Source organism: Sorghum bicolor, chromosome 2 (genome assembly GCF_000003195.3).
Source record: "Sorghum bicolor cultivar BTx623 chromosome 2, Sorghum_bicolor_NCBIv3, whole genome shotgun sequence".
Taxonomy (NCBI): Eukaryota; Viridiplantae; Streptophyta; class Magnoliopsida; order Poales; family Poaceae; genus Sorghum; species Sorghum bicolor.
This window is the reverse complement of record NC_012871.2, coordinates 77,565,845-77,584,110: the sequence shown is the minus strand read 5'-3', so window position 1 is coordinate 77,584,110 and position 18,266 is coordinate 77,565,845. Positions and strand designations below refer to the sequence as shown.

At 43.2% G+C, this 18,266-nt stretch overlaps 2 protein-coding genes across 8 annotated transcripts; one reads left to right on the top strand and one right to left on the bottom strand.

The window, feature by feature from the left end:
* On the bottom strand, positions 731 to 9,978 carry LOC8077524. Of its 7 annotated transcripts, none has more exons than XM_021453680.1 (24): positions 9,845 to 9,978; positions 9,471 to 9,625; positions 9,013 to 9,097; positions 8,846 to 8,899; positions 8,471 to 8,562; positions 8,279 to 8,382; positions 7,767 to 7,842; positions 6,227 to 6,683; positions 5,391 to 5,726; positions 5,096 to 5,299; positions 4,902 to 5,000; positions 4,742 to 4,814; positions 4,267 to 4,394; positions 3,843 to 4,131; positions 3,542 to 3,753; positions 3,236 to 3,363; positions 2,632 to 2,746; positions 2,205 to 2,260; positions 2,034 to 2,127; positions 1,767 to 1,956; positions 1,596 to 1,679; positions 1,411 to 1,508; positions 1,278 to 1,340; positions 731 to 1,165 (listed from the first exon to the last, which is right to left on the bottom strand). In XM_021453680.1, the coding sequence occupies exons 1-24, from the start codon at positions 9,887 to 9,889 to the stop codon at positions 1,058 to 1,060; spliced, it is 3,345 nt and encodes a 1,114-aa protein (XP_021309355.1). In that variant the 5' UTR covers positions 9,890 to 9,978; the 3' UTR covers positions 731 to 1,057. The 7 variants fall into 7 exon arrangements, with proteins under 7 accessions (XP_021309355.1, XP_021309352.1, XP_021309354.1 ...); XM_021453679.1 differs by having other exon boundaries at positions 833 to 1,165; positions 1,411 to 1,511; XM_021453681.1 differs by having other exon boundaries at positions 833 to 1,165; positions 1,411 to 1,511; positions 3,542 to 3,747.
* LOC8077523 (increased DNA methylation 1) lies at positions 10,420 to 13,386 on the top strand. The gene is made up of 2 exons (XM_002463399.2): positions 10,420 to 12,160; positions 12,514 to 13,386. The coding sequence occupies exons 1-2, from the start codon at positions 10,420 to 10,422 to the stop codon at positions 13,302 to 13,304; spliced, it is 2,532 nt and encodes an 843-aa protein (XP_002463444.1). The 3' UTR covers positions 13,305 to 13,386.

Here is an 18,266-nt window from a genome sequence, read left to right as displayed (position 1 = left end):
TGTGGGGACGCCTCCCATGTGAATCACGCCCATCGCGGTGGGACGCCTCGTGCAGCTCCATCGCCATCATCGCCCTTCCGTTTCAACCACCAAAATTTTTAGTGCTCTAGAATAAGGGCTCTGTATGTCGTATCCCAATGGAACCTTTTATAAATTGAAAAAATTGAAGAACTATGTGTTCAACATGGAGTTCATGTCCAACTTACTATGGATTTTTTTTCCTAGATCTAAGCTGGTGTCTTTGTTCCATTAGAATTGGATACCGATTTTTCCTTTCCTCGATTCATTTTCGTTTTTTCCACGATCCGAACTGGTGTCTTCGTAGCCTTGGGTTCCAATTCCTTTTCGCTATTCGATGAAGCGTCGGCGAAGCCACAGCGGCGATGCTGGGCGCTGGAACAAAGAAGCAGCGGCGTGGGGAGATGAGCGAGCTTGCCGATGCGGCAGCACGCTGGAAGACGAGCGAGCGGCGGCACAGATAGTGGACAAAAATTCTATCGTAATTTTTTCGGACAACAGCGACTCAACTTGGGCTAAGGTAGTAAGGCCAGCGGGCACGAATGAGTGGGCCGACTGTTGGGCCATGACGAATAGGCTGAACGAAAAAAAAAAACGCCAGAAATTTTGAATAGATATATTTGTCTCAAAAGAAATAAATAATAGATATATTTTTTGAATATAATTTGAAAGAACAGACCAAAAAATATCCAATCCAGACCAAAAATTATCCAGACTAAAAAAGAGGCTGAAATTTTGCCTTTATTATTAAGGTATAGATATAGATATACATCACCAAAAACCAAAAAGAATGACCAAGTGGATACGGGACGCACGCTTAATACGGACACAAAAGGATTATTACATACATGGTAATAATGCTGGTGTGTGACACGGTACACAAAACATCACAACGTTCCTAAGCTAAACTAGCTACCCGATTCGTAACAGAGGAGGAAACCTCTGCAAACTGCACTTGCAAGTCATACTACTGTACACAGCCCCCGACGGATGGCATGCAATGGGTATGAGTGTCCAACAACATACGTACAGAACCAGATTATAGCTTCCACCACTTCTTGTTCTCCATTGTTTTCGCAAGCTCCTGTGCCAGGGAAGCAAAGTTTTCCGCTCCATGCTGAAGCTCGGCGGTTTGTTGGCTTATTCTCTGGTAAAAAAAACAAACAAACAAACAGAATTACATCTTTGATATTGCTCCGAGTATGGGCTTGCGAAGAAGACCAACGATATCAGCTGTAGTCTGAAAGCAACTATTTCACCTCCAGTTTCTCCTGCCTCTGCATCAGCTTATCTTTCGCATGAGCAGCAGCTGCTGCTGCGTCCTGCAATGGACCTACATTTAGTTCCCATACATAGCAAAAACCATGACCAATTGCAATGTCCATGACTTACCCCACCAAACTTATATTTGGTTAGAATTTCCTGTGGAGTTCTCATTCTCGGTTTATCAACATTGCTTGACCCTTCAAACAGCTTCGCTCTCTCCTCCTCTACTGCCAACACAAACATGCAGAGTTTAAACAAATAATGTAGCCCTCAGCAATTCAAACAGAAGGTGTACTAGTATTGTCTCCAACCTGCTGTTCTCTTATTCCATTGGGATGTAGAGGATGCTGCTGGTGCCGGGGCTATGGGTACTTCATCGTCAATCTCGATGTCATCTGCATTCAATACTCCCAAGTCAAGAGGGAAGGGAGCACTTAAGATAAATGCTTGCTTTAAGATGCACAAGGAAGGAGAAAGAGAACCGATTGACAATTCTTCTATCGGATCATCAAGATCGGGTATTGAAAGTTCAGCAAATGGTTCTTTCAAGAAAATTGACTCCAACTGTTGGCTTGGAGTTTCCATAGTCAAACTTTCTCTCATTTTTGCATTTTCTTCAGCCTTGCCTTTCATTCCTTTAATGAAGCCACCAATAATCCCTGCTGCAGGATTCTGCACCATGAAGTTTCTTGTGAAGCCAAAATGTACACGAGCTTCTGCTCAATGTCCAGGAAGACATGAATGGATACCTGCTTTCTTCTCTGATCAGTTGAGAAACTAATAGCTGCTTCAGCAGCAGCTGCAAGTACTTTGTCATGAAGGCATGGCAGAGATTCTGGAATCCTATTACCACAGGATCAGCAGTCAGATCTATTGCTCTCAACAGCATTCAGTACAACAATGCCAAAAAAGTTAAGTACCTGAAGTCATTCTCTGAGGCCATAAGAGAGATAATTGCAAATTCAGATCCATTTACCTGGTGAGAATATATGTCAGGGAAATGAGATTTTTTTCTTTAAATTCTGAATACATACGAAATCCAAATGGTACAGGCACACCCTAGTTTCCTTTTTAGAAAGGAATAAACAGATAAGTTGCATATTTTATTGGTGAACCCACCTTCGAGTATGCTCACCACAAACAAAACGTGACACCCATTTTAGGTACCAAAATCCATACTCTGTTTGGGTAAAATAAGGTCGATATGGGCGTGGCAACAACAATGGACTGGAGAATATAAACCAAAGTTACTACACATACTAGGCACTAAAGTTCACTACACCAATCTGAAACCCACCAACCAAACCCTCAGGAAGTAGATTAAAGGGGCAAGTGGAATAAAATTACCAAAGTTATTTGTCCATTTGAGGAGCTCGCTGATTTATCCATGCCTGTCTTGTAACTCCATCTCAATAATGACATCAAGGAGCTCTCAGCAACAATAGCCAGATCTGGCACAGACCTGCCCATGATAAGTAAACTTGTCAATGGTCTGAGCAAACTTCACCGATCCCTTGTACGGATGGTAGATATGCCAGTAAGTAAAACAGATGCAAAGTTCTTAAAAAAAATATGTCATTTTTAAATCCAAGAAAACTGCAAGGGTTTGAAATCTAATATCATCTTTTCTCATCTATATCAAAAAATACTCGCATGGGATTCTACATGGTGAGATAGATATGAACCAGATGATAGAAGAGAACTGAGCACCAAATATAGATGATGACACTGTTGAGTGTTGACAGCTTTTATCTTTATTGGTTCAAGCAGTGAAGCAAAAAACTTGCAGTAAGACATTTTTTCCCTATGTTGAAGGCTTGAAGCATATGTTCAAATGTAAACACAGGACACCTTTTCTAATATATAAACCTGAAGTCCACATGTAAAATCTGCATTGATGAACCATATTATCTTGTATAACAAGGAAAAGACATCGCAAAGTTGTAACTACCTCACTTCTATAATGCCAGTCTGATAAGCTAATATTAACCCACAAATTTTGCCATCCATATTCTTGAAAACTGCTGACCAGCAACAAGGTTTTGTAAGTTTCGTCTTCTGTAGATGCTTGCTGCTTCCCTGATGAGGAAAGGAACATCACCAGTAAGATGTGGAAGTATGGAAGCTCCATAAAGCAGTACCTATATTTGATTTGTGTGAGAGGTGTTTTGGGTGAGTTGTATTTCTGGGTTTCTTCTTCTTAATGTGATGGCAAGCAGCTCTCCTGCATATTCAAGAATAAAAGCCAAGTACACACCTGAATCAATGATGCCAGGGATAACAAAAACAAAACATCCTCACAGCACACCACAAGTGAATCTGAACCACCATTGTGTGAAAGCTGGGAAGCATTTTTCAGGTGCTTTTCAACTCCTTGTGTTTCTATTCTGTTGCCCTCTTTTCCTGCCTGATCTTGACTTGGAATTTTGTCCTCTGATAATTGGGTTTGTTTCTCATCTGAAGCTGCATCTAGATGCAAAAGCTTGCAAAGTTAGGTATCGATCTGAAGGAGAAAAAAAGGTAAGTGCCTCCTTAATGCAATGATAGTAATCACTTGCCTATGACATACATGGAAATAGCTGATGATTGCTTCTGATGTATGATATGTGAATTTATCATCACACCTGTTGTGCAGTCAAGTACAGTAACACGAGCATCCTTTGTCAAGGAAAGAAGAACATCTCTGGGTAACTTTGCATTTTGAGGACCCTCTTTCTTTGACTGGTCTGCTTTTGCAGCAGATGCCGCAACACTGTAAATGCCCAAGGAAACAACAGGAGAATTTGTTCCTGATGCACCATCTACAGTGAATAGAATTGATAGCTGACTTGGATCAAGCATTGCCACCTTTAAGAAGACAGACCAGAACATAAGGATTAATTAATAACAGTTGATTACTATAAGTTTCAAGCGAATAGTGCAATCTCAGAAATCTTAAGGAATAAGGACATGATTTATATTACAAAAATAGGAAGAATGTACCTGACCGTTCTGATAGCCTGCGGCAAGGAGCTCTCCTGAAGCCGTAAATAATAGAGATCGCACTGAGGAATTTGATGACAAAAAGGCAACATAACAATGAAATCCCTTCCCATGTTGAACAACATGAACTGTAAAAAAACAAAAAGAGTGTCTGTTATTATTGAAAATATAATGAAGCTTATTCAGAGAGAGAACTTTTAGGCCTAGCATGAGTTTCCCTACAGCTACAGGCTTACTACAGAACTTCCTACAATTTTTTGCTGCTTGTTAGACTACCAGACATGACAGGCATCTTGTATGCGATGGTGAAAGGAAGTAAAATTGGTGTAACACTGTCTTTACAAGGACGGCAGCAACACTTTCACACAGAAAACATGTATGCCATTCAAAAAAAGAGAGGGGTGTTAAATAGGTTAAATCAGTAGACAAAACTTTATGCATATATGTCATCAGGGTCCCATACTGAAATATTTACCTTCTTGCTTAGATCCACTCACAAAGTGAAAGCTTGAACCCCCAGTGTGCTCTCGAAGTTTATAGATGCGCACCTATAAAGAATGGTATAAAAAAGAGTTATTAAAAATGATACCAGTTACCAACCTCTCGACCAGCCCACACATTTGACAAGATCTAACCAGACCACATGTTGTCCCAACAGCCAAAGTCATGTTTAGTGAACAAAAAGCTAGAGATGATACAGAAGCATTTGCTCCATCCAGATTAACATCAGCAACCTGTAGAATAGTTACAACTTTATTGGGGTTAATCTGTTAGTTGTAAGCCAATGAGGGATAATGCAAGTAATAACATAAATATAAATGAGACTGACCTTTCCATCCAAGACAAACATTGGCATTAAAACAGGAAATGTTGCATCCCATATTCTCACAGAACCATCTTGGTAGCCTGCAATGTATATTCTTTCAACAGCATGATCTTCGTTCAGCGACATCTCACTTGGAACTCCACCAGTCAAAGGCCATTTCATATTCGCTGGTATGAAACACCCAGCATTTTTCCTAGCACAAAATTTCTACAGAAATTCCACAGCGAAATTGTCTTGCATAAGTAATGATGATGTCTAGATAATAAGAGTATAATATCCAAATTTAAGCAGAATGCACCTTCAGTGAAATATTTGGAAATTCACTTTCGGTTAGTGAACAAAGACTAGTGACCGTTATGTTGGGATCAATGGTAGGAATAGCAACTGGAAATTTCTGTGCTTCAGGTAGAGGGTTTCCCTCTTTTGAATTTTGCATAGAAAATAGAGAACCACCATCATAAAAATTCAGCTGTCCAGGATTTGTCAAAATGAAAAGTGCAGAAGTTCTGCTTTTATCAGGAACCCCAGTATCAGGAATAAGAATCATATCAGCAAAGGATCCATCAAGCCTGAGGTCTGTTCGTGACATGCATCTCACTGATTCTAATCCAGCAGTCGATTCCAGGCTAAGAACCTGCAAGAGAATGAGCAATTTTCACTGATGGAGGCAAGTTTTCTGCAGTACAAGATTTTGGGAAACAATTAAAAAGATTATGTTCTTCCATGTTCATCTAAGTGATTCTGATAGGTATGTATACATTATTATTTGGCTACTGAGACCTGAACCAAAAAATATATATCTTCAGAATTATTTAGATCTACAAAATGGGTTCTGCCTGGGAAACAGTTCTTTATAATTGCAGGAAACTCTCATGGTTGATCATGTTTCTTGCGAACCCATGTTGACTATGTTGCCATGCAAGCTAATATTGTGTCTCTACACTAAACATGTCTCACAGCCAGGTGATTATGATTTGAATTCACTGAGCTAGGAATTCACTTTACCAAATTTGTAAAGCAGCAAAAAAGTACAATGTTAACCTAAGAAGGCATCAATTGTGCACAGCAATGCCTCTAAGATGGCATGCAAAATAAAAGGAAATCAAACAATGAGAAAGAAAAAAATAGGCAAACCGTGAGAACTTCTTCAGATCCCATATCATCACCGCCATATACAAAAAGTTGCCCTCCTTTTGTAGAATGTATTGCTGACCCAGCAGACCAATGCAAGACAATAACAGGAAGCCTACGACTCCCTGAGGCCAGCTGTAGCTTAACAACATTAGATGAAACGTCACTTTGCTTGCCTTGTCTGGACGATCTTGTAGTCATATCCCATAGAAGTATGTCCCCTGTTATATAGCCCACAGCAACAGTTGAGCCCTCTCTCGATGCCCAACAAAGAGAGCAAATTTCTCTTTCTTCTTCACTGTCATCAATAGTAGTATCTAGTTGATCTTCACCAGCATCCCTCTGAGCACCATTGATTTGACCCTTCATGTGTAAATCCCCGTAGCCTCTAACAGAAACTGCACGGTCCTCAGATACATCCCAAAGAACCAACAACCCTCTCTCATATGCAATTAGCAACCTGCATAAAGGCTATTATTCTTCAGTGCTCCAGGTTCACAAAAGGAAAAAAGTCTACTTCACCCCCTCAGCTATGGGGAGTGGACTACTTAACCCCCTCAACTTTGAAACCGGATATTTTACCCCCTTGAACTTTCCAAAACCGTTTAAATAACCCCCTCAGGCGGCTTTCGGCGGTGGTTTACTACAGTAACCATAGTTTTGCTACAGTGACAGCGGTTTTTCTTTTTCTTTTTTATTTATTTCAGCTAAATCTTTAAAAAAATCATAGTAAATCATAGAAAGATCATAAAATAAAAAAAATAATTATTTTGGACTCCACATGAGTAGATCTACACAATGAATATATAATATGACATACTTTAGTACAAAGTATGTTGTAGATTTTACAGAAAATAATACGGCGATTTTGATCTATTATTTTCTGTAAAATCTACAGCAAAAACTTTGTACTGAAGTATGTCATATTATATATTCACTGTGTACATCTACTCATGTGGAGTCCAACAAAATTGAATTTTTTTATTTTATGATTTTTCGATGATTTACTATGATTTTTAAAGATTCGGCTGAAATAAATAAAAAAGAAAAGACAACCGTTGTCACTATAGCAAAACCATGGTTACTGTAGCAAACCACAGTCAAAAACCGCCTAAAGGGGTTATTTGAACGGTTTTGGAAAGTTTAGGGGGTAAAATATCCCGTTTCAAAGTTGAGGGGGTTAAGTAGTCCACCCCTTATAGTTGGGGGGTGAAGTAGACCTTTTCCGTTCACAAAATAAATTTCTTCGAAATGAGAATAACAGGTGAAAACAAAGCCATCATTCTTCTTTCAAACTTTCTTGCATAAAAACCTTATTTACAGTATTCTAGGACATGTTATGGATCCCTTAATTGCTTTAACGTATAAGAAAACAAAGTGATGAACTGAGGATAGTACCATAATTTCCATATATCTATTTTGATTTGCGAAGTCTGACCATCCTAATATTCGATACTATCACCTATCGACAGATCTGTTGCTAAAGATCCCAATAATAACTAATGAAAATCGACCAAAGTTCTATAAGTTACATAGACCTTACCTTGTCCCAAAAGTGTCAGGCTGAATCAATATTCCAACAATAGGTTGAGAATCCTGTAACGAAACACCAGCTCTTTCTGTGGAGAGAGAGAGAGAGAGAGCTGAATGCTAAGATATTAACTTTGAACCTCAATGTGTAAACAGTAAGCATGATTCTAGTCCAAGTAGATGAATAAATAGCATAAAGTTACAGTAGGCTATAAATATTGATGGCCATGCTCAAGTTACACAAAAATTGCAAAAGTTATGAATATTGATGGCCTGTTCAAGTTCACTATAATTTCTATTGACTCAAATAATTTGCTTATGCAGTTGTAACTAACATCAAATATTTCTGTTGAGCTGAAAACTTAGATAACAGGCTATAACTATCTTTGCTCAGGAATGGAATTTCCTTCAACATTTAAACTTCATCCAGCAGCAACACCACCAGTTTTTGGCATCAATAGAAGAAACTGTAAGAAACATTCTAGTTTTAGTTAACATTTGGCAAGAAAGGCGTAGAGGTAATACGGATTAAAGAATGGATATGAACATTGTATGGCATTATTTGAAGCTTCCCATCATCTACATCATATTTCAATACAGAAAGAAGACCGTTCTCATCTCCAAGGTACCTGAATACAAAGCAAGAATTTAGAATACAAAAGCCAAACTAAGTACGCATGATATTCAAATAAATAAGTAGTCCTTTCTGTAGCTTACATCATAAAGGTCCCCTCTATGACTGCAAAAGCAGTAATGTTGATGTCCCACTGGGACGAATAAAATAGTTGCCTGAACTCAAGATTCCATACCTACAAGACAGATATACATGATATATAAAATGGTCACTAACACTAATAAATAACATGCTTATAGATTTCAGGGGCTAGGTAGTTCCTCCTAGGTTGACCAAGTCACTTATTTTTTTCACAGGTTGTCTTCAAAGAGCATATAATAAAGAAACTTGCAGTATGAACCAACACATGAGCACCACATAGATGACGTTAACATATGAGCTCCAGGCTCCAGAATCCCCAAATTAGAAGAAAAAAAGAGTTTGAATGCAGAAAAACTTTGGCTCTGTCAATGGCTCACCTGGATTTCATTTTCATTGGAAATTGCAACCAAAAACCCCTGGTTTGTAATAAACTGTAAAGAAGCAAAACATTAGTTGTTAGAAACCAAAAAAGAAAAAAACAACTTGGACTTGGTGTTGCATGTTGTACATAATAAGCAGCAAGAGAAATAGTTAAGAGCTGAACCTGCAAAAACTTGTATGGCACACTCTTTGGTGATATAAGGAGGCCTTCAATGTTATCACCTCCGAATATTTTTATCCTACCATCCCTGCAGTTTGGAGCGCAGAAAAGCTATCAGAATCTACATAACAATAGACAGGGTTAAAATGAACAGTATGGTAGATTGAAGCACAGCAGTGATGAAAATCTCCATACAATTACCATCAGCTTTGTTAATGTATTAAAATAAGGGCTAAGTCTCTGAGACATATACAACAAGAGAAACTAAAGAACCTGTTTCCATGTTTATGCAAAGGGAAGGTAGTTTCTTTGTTTGGTTATACTGCAACCGCAAGTAACTGATACGGAGGGGGGAGCATAAATTAGCAAATCTCAAGTTGACAATGGGATGAACTGTGTGCGAGTGGTTTAGTTGAAAGGGTTGATTGTAATTTGAAGGCGAAGTTTGGAAAGGGGCTCACAGAGTTGCGACAGCGAGGAGGCGCTGGACGGAATCGAAGGCGAGTAGTGATGCTGTGTAGGGCACCCCGCAGTGAGTCGAGATCTGCGCGTCCATTTGGATGACATCCCTAGGTGATGCCGGTGCTGAGGCTGATCCTCCTCCTCCTCCCCCTCCCTGCAGCAATCCAGCAACAGCAGCAAAGCAACGGAATCAGAAGCAGAAGCATCAAGGTGTGGTGAAGCCATGAGAATCATCGACGCCGTGCGGATTCCGGTTCCGCTTCCGCGAACCTGAGCTGCTGCCAGTGTAATTTTAGCAGAAAGGACGCGGCAGGTAGTTGGATGAATCGAAAGATGGAATGGAATGGAGCGAGGGAGGCAGGGAGGGAAGGACCTGATGGTGCACGAGTGCCTTGTGGAAGAGTCGTTTGGCGAACATCTATGTGCACGGCGACGACGACGGCGACGACGAGGTGGGTCGCTGACTGCTTCCAAGTTGAAGTCGAATCGAAAGCGGACGGAGCGATGGTGGCGTACTGGCGTGCAAGACGATCGAGTGGGCCTGCTAAGGCAGACTGAAGCGATTGGGCCGTTGTTGGGCTTTCTGGGGCCCAGAAAGAGTCGGAATCCGATCGTCCGGCCGGCCGGCCGGCTATTATTATTATAATTATTATAATTACGACGAGTTAGTTGCGTTCCTTGCTTGCTGCTAACGGATTGTGAGGAATTATTTATTTATAATATAAGCTCAGGAAAATTTAAAAAGAAAAAACGGATTCATCCGCAACCGTGTCGAACTCATTGTCTCGTCTCGTTCTATATAAGGTGAGCCTGCAGCATAGTACTGTTCTCAATTCAATTTCCTGTTTGGTGGTGGTTCTTGTTGGGCGCCGAGTTCTGTGCAAGATCTTTTTACTATCCCAAAAAAAAAAGAGAGAGAGATCACCACCATAAACAATACAATACACCATGACGAAGGCGGCCGCCCCTTCGAAACCATGGCAGCCGGCGGCGCTGGACGCCGAGTTCTCGCCGCAGGTGGCCCAGCTGCTCCTGACGGACCACGGCCGCAGGGAGCTGTCCTCCTGCCTACGCCGCAGAGACGAGGCCCTGAGGATGACGGTCAGGAAGCACCTGCTGGCGCTGGGGTGGACCATCCTGTCCAGGCCCAACGCCGCCATGTTGACGAGGCTCCGCTACAGGGCGCCAGGAGGCTATGACGCCAAGTCCTACTGCTCCCTTCCGGACCTCGTCGTCGATAGCGCCGCCGCCTCACAGTTTGAGTTTGAGTTTGAGCAGCAGGAGGAGGAGGAGGATCAGATTATTACTGTTGTTAATAATAACGAGCCTCCGCCTCCCCCGCCACAAACCAAGGACGAGGAAGACGATGATGAGGAAGATGGGCCTGCTGAGCCGGCGGAGGAGGAGGAGCAAAAAGAGGAAGATGATGACCAGGACGCCGTCATTGCCGAGTACATCGCGCTCATGGCGAGGAACGACGGCGCCAGCAGGGGCCGCAGGGCGGGCCGTCTCCGCGACGGCGCCAAGAGGCACCTCCTGGCGGCCGGGTGGACGTTCTGGACGAAGCTCAAGAGCAACGGCAGAGAGGAGCTGCGCTACAGGGCGCCCACCGGACGCTCCTACATCTCCCTCCACACTGCCTGCCAGGCCTTCAAGACCAGCCGCCGGCAAGCCGCGTTGCCGATGACGACGGCCTCGGCCTCGGCTTCGTCGGCTTCCAACAGCAGCAGCAGCAGCAGCAAGATTGATAGACGCCGGGTGCATGCGACTCCTGCCACCATACTGCGTGCTGTGCGCCCCAGCAGGGTCGGAGACGGAGACGAAGACGGCGGCACCATCCATTGCCAGCCGCCGGTTGTGATGACGATCAGGAAGAAAAGGAAACTAATCGGCGACGGCGACGCCGTGAACGTGACGATGAAGAAAATCAAGAAGAAGGAGACGTGCTGTCAAGTGGTGGGCGCTGATGGCACGCAGCTCATCAAGAAATCCATCACCACGACCACCCTGACCAGGAAGAAGAGGAGGAGGAAGGAAGCAACCGCCTCCAAGAACCAAACGCGCGTAGTCCTACGGCCCACCAACAGCACGGCGTCGGCGTGCCAGCGTCGCTCGCGGACGCTCCTGTCCGTGCTCATCGACAAGGACATCGTGGTGCCGAGGGACAAGGTGACGTACAGGGCGGCGAGGGACAGGCCGGCGGCCAAGGACGGTTTCATCACCGGCGAGGGGATCAGATGCACGTGCTGCAACAAGACCTTGACGGTGGCAGAGTTCGCGGCACACGCCACCGCACGCCGGGGGAGCGACCGCCGTGAGGCCTGGGCACGTGTGTTCCTCAAGGACGGCAGGTCGCTGTCGCAGTGCCTGGTGGAGCTCATGAGGCGCGACGTGGCCGTCGTCGCGGCTCGGAATGGCGACGTGAGGGTGAAGGAGAAATGCAGCGACCCGGAGGGCGACTCGGTGTGCTCCATCTGCAACGACGGCGGCGATCTGCTCCTCTGCGACAACTGCCCGTCGGCGTTCCACCACGCCTGCGTTGGGCTGCAGGCCACTCCGGAGGGCGACTGGTTCTGTCCGTCGTGCAGATGCGGCGTGTGCGGCGGCAGCGACTTCGATGCCACCGCCGCTGGTGGTGGTGGGTTCACGGACAAGACCATCATCTACTGCGACCAATGCGAGCGTGAATGTAAGTTCCTTTCCGATCCATCCTCCGACCAGTTCAGTCTAGAATTTTATTATTCGACGGGAAATATTAGTGTTGTGAGCTGTTTTTTTTTTTCAAACACTTATTTTCAAAACAGCTTCATGGGTGAAGCTGTTTTTTTTCTCCTCTCACAAAGATATAAGTTCAGCTTCTCTCTCTCAACTATGCATAAAAAAAGTTGGTGAAACTATTTTGCCAAATATTTTTTCCAAAACAACTCAGCTTCATCTAGAAAGTCACTCATGAAGCTATTTTCTAAAAAAACAGCTTTACTAGTGAAGTTGAGCTGTGCCCAAACAAGCCCTTAATGTCGTCGTTGGCAAATGAACAAACAGATCATGTGGGATGCGTGAGACGACGAGGTTCCGAGGAGGAGGAAGAAAGCGCAGCAGAGTGGTGCCGGCGACCAGAGGAACAAGAAGAATGGCCGTGGCTTTGCAGTCCTGAATGCGGCGAGGTATTTCGGCATCTGCAGGGACTTGCTGCGGTGGCCAGGGAAAGATCCATCCCCATCCCCACTACAGTCCCCACTACAGTAGAAGGCGTGTCGCTCAGCATCCTGCGGCGGCGGCGGCGACGACCCATCTCCATGGTCGCCACGGGGTCTGGGTGTCAGGAGGAAGAGGAGGAGGAGGACGCCGCCGAGCACGGGCAGCTGTGCTCCGCGCTGGACGTGCTCCACGAGTGCTTCGTGACCCTGATCGAGCCCCGTACGCAGACGGACCTCACCGCCGACATCGTCTTCAACCGAGAGTCAGAGCTGCGCCGCCTCAACTTCCGCGGGTACTACGTGGTGGGCCTGGAGAAAGCCGGCGAGCTCATCACCGTGGGGACGCTGCGGGTGTTGGGGACCGAGGTGGCAGAGCTGCCTCTGGTGGGCACCCGGTTCGCGCACCGCCGGCAGGGGATGTGCCACCTCCTCGTCACGGAGCTCGAGAAGGTGCTGCGTCAGGTGGGCGTCCGCAGGCTGGTGCTGCCCGCCGTGCCTGAGCTCCTGCCCATGTGGACCGCCTCTCTGGGCTTCCACCCCATGACCCGCTCCGACGTCATGGAGATCGCCGCGGAGCACGCCATCCTGAGCTTCCAGGGAACCACCATGTGCCACAAGAGTCTGCACCTTGCCTAGCTACAGTAGCTTGTCCATCCATCCACACAGAATCATGCGCATCATCTGTAAAATTCATGTTAATGTATCCCATAAATATCTGCACTTGCAAAGCACACTACAGAATGTATTGCATGCGCACCTGCATAGTTAATTTATCCACCCTTGTTGATGACGCTTCACCAACGAAATTGTGCATTTTTTTTCTCCGTTATCGAAAATATAACCAGAAAGAGAAGTGAGATTGCTCGGTTGGAAGCAAGTCCTTGCCTTGTCACGACGCTATTTTTATTTTTGAGTGCCGATGAACACCCTCCAAAAGTCCAAACAGTATAGACCGTACCGTACCTGTGTGTTTCCATGATGCTGATCTCATTTAGCTCAACTTCGTAAAACTGTTTTTGTAGAAAATAATTTTATGAGCAACTTTCTAGATAAAGCTAAGTTGTTTTGGAAAAAGTGTTTGGTAAAATAGCTTCACCAACTACTTCATGCATAGATGAGAGAGAGAAATGAGGGAGAGAGCTGCAATAAGCTACATTTTTCAGCTTCATCCCAACTCATGTCTTTGTGAGAGGAGAAGAAAAACAGCTTCACCCATGAAGTTGTTTTAGAAATAAGTGTTTGGCAAAAAAACAACTCATGAAGCTACTGTGAGCTATACCAAACAGACCCTTATTATGAGAGAAAAAAATTATCATTAAAAAGTAGTGCTGATAAATTAGAGCAAACAAAGCGAACATCCATTTGCACATCTACTATCTCTAGCTGAGCCGAATACTGCTGTCCAAATAAACACACAAAAAAAATTTAGGAGGAACAATGGCAAAAGATTTGTTGCTAGTTTTAGTAGACGATAGAAAAACAAAAGCAATCATTTTGTGGGTGCTACGCGTTCGATGTTCAAATAAACACAGAAAAGTTTTTGAGAAGAAACCAATGTCTGACACGGGATTTGTTCAAAGGCTAGTGCTTTTTATCTAACGGTGAAAATTACCCATCACAGTATCACAACTCTACCCTACTTTAGTAGGCTCCCATTCTTGCCACGCATAGAAATAACTAAAACGAAGACACATTTTTTTTTAGTTGATCCGATGATTTGGGGGGGAGGGGAGGGGGGTTGTCCGCTTGTGAAGTCTGTATTTTTTTCTGCCACTCAAAGAGGTTTTTTTTCTTAATGAATAGTACTTCAGCCATAATTTTTTAGACAAACGAACAAACTCAAAGTGGTTGTTTGAGAGGCTCAATCGGGTGAGGGACACAACCAGAGGCATTCCGTAGCCTTTTTGGTGTTGGGACTTGAGTTATGGGCCTAAAAATTATATGGGGTATAAATATTTATGGGAAAATCTATTTTTCTCGTTTAATTTTCACAAAAGTTCGTTTTTTCTCCCTCAACTTTACAAACCACCTCCCTTAACTTTTCAAACCGTACATTCTACCTCCCTGGAGCAATTTTGAAGGTGGTTTTACTATAGTGAATGAGTGGTTTTGCTACAGCGACAGTGGTTTTGTCTTTGTTCTTTTTTATTTATTTCGGTTGAATTTTAAAAAATCATACAAAATCATAAAATAGAAAATCTAATTTTGCTGGACTCCATATGAGTAAATCTATACAATGAACATATAATATGGTATGTTTTAGTACAATATTTTGCTATGAAGGTTGTCTTTTTCTTTTTGTTTATTATTTGAATCTTTGAAAAATTATAGTAAATCACAGAAAAATCATATTATATATTCACTGTGTAGATATGCTCATATGAAGTCTAACAAAATTATTTCTATTTTATGATTTTTCTATAATCTGCTATGATTTTGTAAAGGTTTAGCCAAAATAAATAAAAAAGATAAAGATAAAACCTTAATTACAAGTCTAAAGTTTTAGTTATCAACTTTAATCACTAAAGTTTAGGCTAGAGATTCCAAGGAAGCCCTTAACCCAATCACTTGGGGAACAAAATAAACCATTGTGACCATGGTCAAGAATTTCGAGCATCTCCAAAGTTCCCAAGTGGCTTATAATTAAAGGTGGGAGCATATTTTGTGGCTTCATCACAACAATTTCTAAAATTTCACTTCTAAAATATAGAAGACAATTTGAAAGGTCCAAATGGCTAGAAGGGGGGTGAATAGCCTATTTAAAATTCTACAAACTTCAACTAGACAAGTTGATTAGTAAAACAAAAGGCGAAGCTATTCTAGCACTAGCACAACTAAGCTATGCAAGCCACCTACACAAGTCTAGCAAGAAAGCTAAACACTAGTTACAACAAGAAAGCACAACTCGAAGCTTGCTACACTCCTAAACAAGAAAGCTAAGCTAAACAAGCTACACAACTAGCAAGGTATACACAAAGGTAAAGGAGAGGGTGAAAGGTCCAAATGGCTAGAGGGGGTGAATAGCCTATTTAAATTTTCTACAAACTTCAACTAGACAAGTTGATTAGTAAAATAAAAAGACAAAGCTATTCTAGCACTAGCACAACTAAGCTATGCAAGCCACCTACACAAGTCTAGCAAGAAAGCTAAACACTAGTTACAACAAGAAAGCACAACTAGAAGCTTGCTACACTCCTAAACAAGAAGACTAAACTAAACAAGCTAAACAACTAGCAAGGTAAACAAGTAAGTAAAGGAGTGAAGAGTGATTGTTATACCAACGTTGTAGAGTAGAGATATATCCAACCAATCACTCACAATCACAAGAGAATCCTCGGCAAGAGATGACACAAGATTTTTTACTGAGGTTCACTTGCTTTCCGGCAAGCTAGTCCTCGTTGTGGCGATACACCCACTTGATGGATCACGAGCTAATTGGCAATCCAAAGCCAAACCCTCAGCGGGTGCCGCACATCCACTCACAAGATGGGGATCCTCCAAGCCACGAGCAATCCACTAGAGTAGCCAATTGCGATCTCCCGCGGGGAAGGCTCAAGAACCCCTCACAAGTCACTTGGTGAGGCTCGAAACAATCTCCAATCACGAGCTCAACAACACCGCTGCTTCAAGCCGTCTAGGGCGTCGGGAAACACCCAAGAGTAACAAGAAATCCGCAGCAAACTCAAGAATCAAGTGCCACTAAATGCAACTCTCAAAGCAATGCACTTGAATCTCACTAGGATGAGCAATCAAGCAAGGAGATGAGTGGAGGGAGTGTTCTCTAGCTCAATATATGCCTCAAGTAATCAAATGTGCAAGAGTAAACCTCCCAAAGACGGCCACCCTCAATTTATAAGCCCCTCAAAGAAACTAGTCGTTGGCCACTTTCACTGGGCTGAAATCGGGGGCACCGGACGCTACTAAGTGATCACCGGACGCTCGTCCCCCAGCGTCCGGTGCTCAGGGGTTGGCCACGTGTCCTACTTGAATCCCGCGTGTCAGATTCTAATGGTCACTTGCGCACCACCGAACGCTCTGTAGGTTCACACCGGACGCGTCCGGTGCACACCGGACCCATGCGCAGAGAGGGTTGCAAACTTGTAGGGTCACCAGACGCTAAGCACCGGTAGCGTCCGGTGCTCACTGGACCCATGCGCAGAGAGGGTCGCAAAACGCCCTCACACCGGACGCTAACCACCGGACGCTCTCAGAGTGCGTCTGGTGCTCCACCCTAGTAGGGTCAAGCACACCGGACTCTGAGGCCAGCGTCCGGTGCCTCCGCACTCAGCGTCCGGTGAGTGTTTCTCACTGAGAAAACACTCCCGCGACTTCACCAAATTTTCCACCGGCGCAATAGAAAATATACACTTATTTTTCTCAAAAGCGACGAATCCCGCCTCGCAAGCTCGGCGGGAGGGAGAGAGGAACCCACACCCCTCTCAACCCTAGGAACGCCACCTCCTTTGTAAATGTGCTAACACCAACAAGTGTCCACCACCAAAGTGCATGTGTGTTAGCTTTTCACAAACATTTTTTATCCAAAGGAGTTAAGTTAGCACTTTACTAGATCCTAATGCATATGCTCAAGATGTAGACCTAGTAGCACTTGATTCGAGAGATGACCGTGATTTCCCTCTTGATAGTCGGCTATCTATCCTAAACCCGGTCAATCACTTCTCTACTCATCTTAGACCGGCAAAAGTAAAACCCTATGTTTATACCTTTGCCTTGATAACTTTGCTCCTCGTCTATCCTCATGATCTCCATATCAAGCTTCATCTCTTTGTAGTCATGTGGCCACCTTTCCATGCCACCATGCACCTTCATCATATGTGTTGCTATGCCTAACTCAAATCACTTAAACACATAGCATTAGCACATTGGTGTCATTAATTACCAAAACCAAACTTGGGCTTTCACAATTTTACACGAGGAATCACAAACGATTTCTATTTTTATATTTTCTTTTTCTCTTATACATTTGCATTAGAAACCCTGTCCTTACTATACATTCTTTCCCACATCATTCCACCTCCAGATTGCCCGAGTGATACATGGAAATGTATATCCCCGTGTGATTGGATCGATTCCCTCAAATGCAAAAAAAACTAGGAGTTGAGATAAGGAGTTGTTGGATAATGTTTTTTCAATCTTACAAAAAAATCAAGATTGAGAGTGAATTTTGGAAACTCTTGGAGTTGCTTTTAGACCCACTTTTTTTTTATCAATTCTACCTCAATGTTTTTTGCATTTTGTGCATGATAGCAAGCTAGATAGAGTAATGTTGGAAATATTATAGTTACTGTACTCCTTGCTTTGAGATTTGTACATGTCGGGTCTGTGTTTTTTATAATTTTGGTCATGGTACGTATATATGTTGAGCTGAAGGTTTTTTTTTAATCCTTGAAGAAGAAGATAATAGAGCAAATCATACATGTATATACTAGCATATAATAATATAATGCTGCAAAGTCCTTAATTGGTTTGATGCACAAGCTGGAACATAATAATGGTGCAAAGTGGTGGCCTCAATCTAGTGAGAATGAAAGGAGTTGACGGTGATGCGTAGGAGTATGTATATGTGATTGCAGAATCATA

Coding starts and splice junctions, on each gene's coding strand:
- LOC8077524 (XM_021453677.1), bottom strand. CDS start 9,889: ATGTTCGCCAAACGACTCTTCCACAAGGCACTCGTGCACCATCAG. Junction 1,512..1,595: donor ATGGAATAAGAGAACAGCAG/GTTGGAGACAAT, acceptor TTGTGTTGGCAG/TAGAGGAGGAGAGAGCGAAG. Junction 1,166..1,277: donor AGAGGCAGGAGAAACTGGAG/GTGAAATAGTTG, acceptor TTTTTTTACCAG/AGAATAAGCCAACAAACCGC.
- LOC8077523 (XM_002463399.2), top strand. CDS start 10,420: ATGACGAAGGCGGCCGCCCCTTCGAAACCATGGCAGCCGGCGGCGCTG. Junction 12,161..12,513: donor CGACCAATGCGAGCGTGAAT/GTAAGTTCCTTT, acceptor ATGAACAAACAG/ATCATGTGGGATGCGTGAGA.